Source organism: Physella acuta, unplaced genomic scaffold, assembly GCF_028476545.2.
Source record: "Physella acuta isolate Inbredline_101_S28 unplaced genomic scaffold, ASM2847654v3 ptg000450l, whole genome shotgun sequence".
In the NCBI taxonomy this organism is placed as follows: domain Eukaryota; kingdom Metazoa; phylum Mollusca; class Gastropoda; family Physidae; genus Physella; species Physella acuta.
The window spans coordinates 812,501-820,250 of NW_026731969.1; the positions used below are offsets into that span (position 1 = coordinate 812,501).

General features: G+C 35.4%; 1 protein-coding gene across 1 annotated transcript in view; it reads right to left on the minus strand.

The window, feature by feature from the left end:
* Positions 1-6,688, minus strand: part of LOC131943270 (uncharacterized) — a 19,796-nt gene extending 13,108 nt beyond the window's left edge. Inside the window, exon 1 of the mRNA XM_059303288.1 lies at positions 6,406-6,688. Within this exon, the coding sequence (XP_059159271.1) occupies positions 6,406-6,688 (283 nt within the window). The remainder of the gene's footprint in view (positions 1-6,405) is intronic.
* Positions 6,689-7,750: the final 1,062 nt, after the last annotated feature.

Below are 7,750 nucleotides of genomic sequence, written 5' to 3' on the forward strand. Positions count from 1 at the left end.
TATATATATATATATATATATATACCATAACCATTAATATATTCTACTTTAATTTTCACATATAAAATAGAAATTTTATAGAAAATACAAGCAGATACACATCAATAGTATACTTTTTTCACTTACCTGCTTAGTATCTAGCATATAACTAAAACGTAACTGCATATATATATATATATATATATATATATATATATATATATATATATATATATATATATATATATATATGTATATACCATCACCATAACCCTTAATATATTCCTATTTTAATTTTCGCATATAAAATAGAAATGCAGTAATTAAAATTATATGTGACTTGGATAACTAGTGCAGAGGGTGCGAAAGGAAATGTTGCACATTTGTCCCGCTTAAATAGTCTGTCTTTGAGGAAAAATAGAATACAAAAAAACAAAAAGGCAACACTACACGCTATGTTATTACTTTAATTTTGAATAGGTTAGTGACTTTCAATTATATTGCAACACGAGCAATTTTCCACCGTCTCAAACAAGATATGTTAAAGTTATATTAATGAGATCTATTTTTAGAATCATCGTCTTGTTGAGTAACCAAAAAAAATTAAACTGAAACTACTATAATTTGTAACCATAATGAACCCAATCACAAATGTATTCAATATTTGTGTTTACCTCCTGCTAAACTTCCGTCACATGATCCTGAACTAGCCATATTTCAAACATAAATATATTTAAAATCACCAGATAGCTTGTATGAGTGGTCCTGTTGTAGTTTCGTTGAACTCTCCCCCCTTTAACATGACGAATAACCTTTGTTACAGAAATAAAATAGGTAAACCCCGTTATTATCTGGTTAACGTTTTGAACAAAAAATTGTAATGACGATTGTAAGTGTAACTGCATTTGTTCACGTGTGCCTTACACATTATATAATGTATTCAATTTTTTTATAAATTAAAATTATAAGATCTAAATGCGGATATAAAAAAAAAATAGACAAAGAAATGGGAATTCCCATTTTAATCTCCCTTCGGTATAGGGTTTATAATTAGATATATGCGGTGTTAGAATATCATACCTCATCCGGAAATATTTAAAAATATGAAACAAAATATCTCAGATTCATTATTTCACTAAAATTATCTTCAGAAAATAAAATTTTAAGGAATATATATTAGTATATTTAAGAGATAATTTGTTAAAATAGTACTCTTATAAAGTAATTGGATATGTTGGTTCTTTTCTTTGTGTATCTACGTTTTTAATACGTCGATTGAATTCCAGTTGTTAGTATTTATATAATATCGACAAAAATGTAGATACAAAATGGGAGCCGGACTTTTCCGGAAAGACACTTGCCCGAAAGCCGTATGCCCGAAGGCCGATTTCCCGAATGTGACAAATGTCCGAATTGACACTTGCCCGATTGCAACAAATGCCACTTGCCCGATGGCCGTTTGCCCGAAAAATGTAAATATTAAATAAAAAATTATATTACCAATTAGACATTCTCAATTAATTCAAGTTTGATAATCATCACAGTTCTAAAATCTAAGCATAAAAACAAATTTGTTTATATTTTTAAAATTAAGCTTTTATCTTTTTAAATATGAGAAAATTGTGTAAAAAACTGCTCTATTCTTTAATAAATGTAAGGTGACGTTGGCGGCGGTGTTCTAACATTCTTTTGATGTAAGTTTTGAACACCTTGTTTAGCCGACGTGATGCAGTCGTTAGATAGCGTTCATGACGCGTGGTAGGCGCGGCGTCTCGCAACATTGAACAGAGGCGCGTTTGTTGGATTTATCTTGTTGTGCTTAACTTGTATGGTGATCATTTCACAAAAGAATGAGGCGAGGTCTAGGCGAATTTAAAAACTGAAGGAATTCTGTTAAGTTTGATCTCCATTTAATGCACCTTGTTTAGACAATGTATTGAAGTGATTACTAATAAAGATAGTGCGATTCATTTTAAATTTGTTTGATAAACTTTTGTCTAATTCCATAGATAGAAAAGGAAATATGTTTGTACACTTTTTATAAAGCAAATATAAATTTATGAAGAATTTCTGCGTGGTAATATATAAATTAATTATTTTCCTTTTATTTTTGTTTAGATATGTATTGTTTATCAAATTTTCAAATTTAAATTGATTACACATGATTATTTGGTAATATATAATGTTAACATTTTTCGGACAAGTGGCCTTCGGGCATTTGTCGCATTCGGGCAAGTATCCATTCGGGCATTTGTCGCTTTCGGGCAAGTGTCCATTCGGGCGTTTGTCGCATTCGGGCAAGCAGAGGCGTAGCGACCCTTCCCGGCGCCCGGAGACAAACATTCAACATGACGCCCCCCGCGGGAGCGAATTTTCGATTTGCACCCCCCCCCCCCCCTCAACTTTTCGATTTGCACCCATCTCCCTTAAACTTTCGATTTGCACCCCCCCCCCCCTCAAACTGCAAAAATGCAGCTAAATTGACATTTTAATTTGTTTTTACAACCCATTTTGGCGCCCCCTGAGGTCGGCGTCCGGGACATATGTCCCCCCTGACCCCCCCCCCCCCCCATCGCTACGCCTCTGCGGGCAAGTGTCCATTCGGGAAATCGGCCTTCGGGCATACGGCATTCGGGCGAGTGCCTTTCGGGAATTTGTCATAGACCCATATGACTTACAAATGACTTACAACATTCCGTACTGGGCTATTGAAAAAAAAAGTAGATAGTAACGGCATAAGTAATACTTTGTCAAAATTAGCTTTGCTATCAATAAATGCTCTGCGTGTAATTTAAACGTAAAAGGGTGTAAATGTAAAAAAAAAATTAAAACGGGGACAGGAAACGTATGGAACTCGGGGTGAACTACTCGAGTTAAAAAAAAAACAACTAGTTACCTCTCTCTTTGATAGTACAACGAGTATACGCTTTAGATATGAGATGTCCATTCATTTATTTAAAATAAGTGTTGAGAAAACAGGTAGATGCCACATACAAATATACTGCATATTAAATAGTAGCAATATTAAATAATTAATTAATATTTAGGTATTCAATAGTGAAAGATGGTGTAAAAAAGTAATTAATGTAGACTTATAAGTCTACCTCCTTGCAACATCCAATCATATTCTCCTTGGTCATCCATTCGAGTGTCACAAAAGCAGTGGCGTAGCGAGGTCGGGTGTCACCCTGTGCGGCACAATGGTGTCACACCCCCCCCCCCCCACCCAGAGGCGCAGCGACTCTTCCCGGGGACAAATTTTCGATTTGCACCCCCCCGCCCCCCCTCAAACTTTCGATTTGCACCCCACCCCTCAAAGTTTTCTCTATATATTTTGCTATTTTTTTGCCTTTGTTTCACCCCCCCCCCCCTAAATAAACACGGCTTATTAATTAAGTAGTTGTTTTTTTCATGAACCTAAGAATTCATTTTAGCTTTTTTCAATGCTGCTCCAGCATCTTGATCTAGTATACGATAATCTTTTACCGTAATTGATTTTATTGATATCGTAAAATTAAATTATTATTAATATAACTTAAAAGCTATTTTATGAATGTTTACTAGATATGTACCAAAATATTCACTAAGATGAAAACTTTTATGTTTAACTAATGAGTTTAAATAGGTGAGCGTCCCATTCGATTTATAAACTTAATCAATCGTTTAGCCTGTCCAATATGTCAAACGTTATTGACTTTAACATAATTGGCGTATCGCTAAAATGTAATTAGCATGTGTGTAATGCATAAAGATTTTAAAACATGATCGTCGTGTGTACAAATTGATTTTTTTTCACCTATTCCCACTCGACTTTATCACAAGTAAGCTTAACACTTCCTTTATTTTAAAATAAGTTCGGTTATTCCCGCTATGTTCTAACACATTACGTATTTAAGGGCGCCAACATGTTTCATAGGGGAGGTCACCACCGGTGTTTCTACGCCCCCCCCCCCCCCTCCTCGCTTATTAATTACGATCTCCGAAAGTTTTAAGTGTCCCCCCCCCCCACAAATCGTCAAAAAGAAACACTGGAGCCCACGCACCCTAATTACACTATAGTATAGGGGAGTCTAATTTAAAAATGAAAATTATCTAAACATGCTAATTACCATTAGAATTTATAGTTATTAGTGTTATTAGTTGGAAATGTGTGACGTCATTAGAAGGAGAAGGGTTCATGTAGGCTATTTGATATTTCACGATTAGGGTTTGGAGGGGGGGGGTGTACAAGTCAACTCTAATAGTTACAGAGGCGTAGCGCCCCCTCCCGGCGACAAACTTTCGATTTGCACCCCCCCCCCCCAACTTTTGATTTGTTTTTCGAACCCATTTTGGCGCCCCTAAGGTCGGCGCCCGGGGACATATGTCCCCAGCCCCCCCCCCCCCCCCCCCCACTCGCTACGCTTCTGTAGTATTATGTCATTTCCTGGTCACTCCTAACTAGTTAATTCAACAATTGATGTAAATTACTTGTGTGATCCAATGTATCACATACATGATTTTGTATGAAGTTACCCCATAAGCTTCATGGAAACTTGTTTCATTTTTCAAACCCAAACACGTCTTGAAAGTTCTTGATCCTGAGCCTACTTTCTTTTCTGCTTTCATGTGTAACCTATTGGTATCAGCATCGGATTATATTCAGTCAGTTGGCGGGGTGGGGAGGGGGCAGAGGAGTAGCGAGGGGGGGGGGGCGGGGGTGCGGACCGCACCGGGTGACACCATTTAGGGGGGGTGACACCAAAGCAAAAAATAGCAAAATATAAAGAGAAAAACTTGAGGGGGAGGGGTGCAAATCGAAAGTTTGAGGCGGGGGGTGCAAATCGAAAACTTGAGGGGGGGGGGGTGCAAATCGAAAACTTGAGGTGGGTGCAAATCGAAATGTTGATAGTTTGTCCCCAGGAAGGGTCGCTACGCCTCTGGGGGGTGACACCATTAAGTGCCGCACCGGGTGATACCCGACATTGCTACGCCACTGGAAGGGGGTGGGGGTGTTGGTGATCTTCATACCCTGTTCCCCACCCATATTTTCACTTCCTTACTTCTTCCTATACTGGACTTTGGCCAAAGGTTGGCACTACTAATGTGTATGTAACTGAAGGCTGCATATCTGTAGAGTAAATTACCATATCTGAAAGTTAACTAACTGTAATTATGTACAAACTATTGATTATGTAAAGAATTTGCTGTGTCATGTTTTCATAAGACACAATGTGGCATTACTGACACAAATTATTATTACTTATTACAAATATGTAAAAGTCAATGTTACTTGATTACATTATTTAATGCCATGTTTAATGAAAGCTTATATAAAATTATACAACACAAACATAAGACTTTGTTATCCAACCCAATCGATCATACACAACACAAAGAAACCATGATAAACATACTTTCAAACTTTTGTTTTGAACATTTTTATAAACAGCTGTTACTGTTAACTAAATAATAGTACATAACAAAGTTCTAAATTTAATTTCCATTCTTTTAGTCTTGGTACTGAAACTTAAATAAGTTTCCCTAGGACAAAACATTTGTTTTGTTTAAAAGGTTAACACAAACCTAGCTCTAACAGCGATGTTGAACGTGATTCAACATTAGTAGGCCTATCCATCAGATAAAATAACTGTTAAAGAACAGGTTTTAAGAAAAAACTTAATCTAAATGTAAAAATATTCAAGTTTTATATTATTTTTTCACACTGAAGATGTTTAAAAAAACTTCTGATGTTTTGTAAGGATTTAACACAATAGGACAGAGAAAATACATTCAATTAACTTGGGGAAAAATTTATTAAAACATTAACTTATTACAGTCAACTGTTGGCTATTAATAGCAAGCACATAGCACTCATTTAATTTTTTGTACAGGTTATGTTAAGCATTCATACTTATGCTCTGTATAAAATTAGGTACATAAATGATAGTTAAAACATAAAGTTTCTAATGCAAAGCTGAACATAAAAACAAAAATTATTAAGTATATACAAATAAGCCTACTTGATATTTTTTATCATCACATATCTAAATCATTCATGTAACCTAACAATTTTGGTAAACTAAATTAAAAGCAATAAGTAGCAACTAAATATGTTGTAACTTCGTGTCAAAAAGGGAAAAGAGAGCTATTTATGTTTTGCCCATGAAAACTAAAATTATTTGCTATAGAGATACTCAACAAAGTCATACATGCATTATTTTATCAGCAAACAAATTACACTTTAAACAACGCAATTATTTAAAGCTATGATAGAGAAATTATAGGATACAAAAAAATGAATGTAATGAAATACAGTCGTCAATTTCTATTATAGAATAGGGTAATCTTCAAAACAGTAATTGTGTTATTTAAAATAGTTTGTAGTCACACGTTAAATTTCAAACGCACTCCCTACTTATCAGAAAGAGCATTAGCTATGTTTACTCAAAGCTTCATCAAACACATCCCAATCTACTGAAACAGAATGGAGCTCCTCCGCCTCTTTGAACACTTTCCTAAGGTGTTCAAATGTGGCATCTTTTCCTACTCTCTGCCGCCATTTCATCAACAAGCCTGGGATTGCTCTGTTCACATTGTGGCCATTGTTCTCCAACTCCAGCTCAATTTGAGCTTTCTTGAAGCCAAGTATCAGCATCACACTTTCCCAGTTACTTCCAAATACACCTACCAGTCTACTGATATCAGCGTTTGTTAACAGACCAGACATGATGTTAAAGTGAGGTGTGTAGATCAATATCAAATCTTCAATGTATATACTATGTCAGGGTGTTTCACTGTAAACAAATGACAGAGAAGTCCATACATGAAGATGAAGGAGAATGTATCTGTTTTAATAAGGTCTGCAGTTATCACCTAGCACAGCCACTTTATATTTTCCTGTCAGGTGTAAGTGATGTTAGGAGAGTCGACTCAATGGAACAAAACTGGTGAATAAACAAAATTGAGTCGAGCTACATAAAAGTAAAATAATTAGGTTTATTGTATATACTATGCCAAAATATTTATTTAAATATCGAAAGGCTAACCAAAATACTATTAATATTGGGTCTATACTTAATCACAAATAGCTTATTTAAATTACATAAGAAAATTAAGTCAGCTTCCTTATTAAAAACCTTATAGAAATTTTACAAAAAGAGAGTTACCTGCCCTTTCTTAAGATAAATCCTATTGTTTTCTCCCCTTTTAATATTGCATTTTGTAATCTTTAAATTTATTTTAATGACTAATTCATTATCTTATTAAATTTTTTAAAATTCCTTTGTATTCAGAGATTAATATATGTGTAAAAATTATATGAAATCACAGTATTGGTAAGGGGTCGGCGTGGTCGAGTCGGTAAAGCTCATGGTTGCTAAGCCGAAAAGTCTCGAGTTCGAACCCTCGGGCAGATGAGGCTCGTTAGCTGGGGACAGCCACTCTTCTAGGAGAGACAACTCCAAAATTAAACATCTGCTGCCTTGTAGTTTGTTCTTGGTTGGACAAAGGCTATGGAAGCAAATCCAAAAAGAAAAGCAGGCTGAAATCGGAGTCAATGGCCTAAATGGCGCATAACCAGTTGACACGTAACGCTTAATTGTGTTGTAGGCGTGGTCGAGTCGGTAAAAAGCTCATGGTTGATAAATTCGAACAAAGTCTCGAGTTAAAACCCACTGGCAGATAAATCTCGATCCGCTTCAACACTAATAATTAAGAACGAAGAAGAAGACAGTACTGGTAGAAGATAGTCAAAACTGAATAACAAGTTTTACAACAAACCTACAGACAA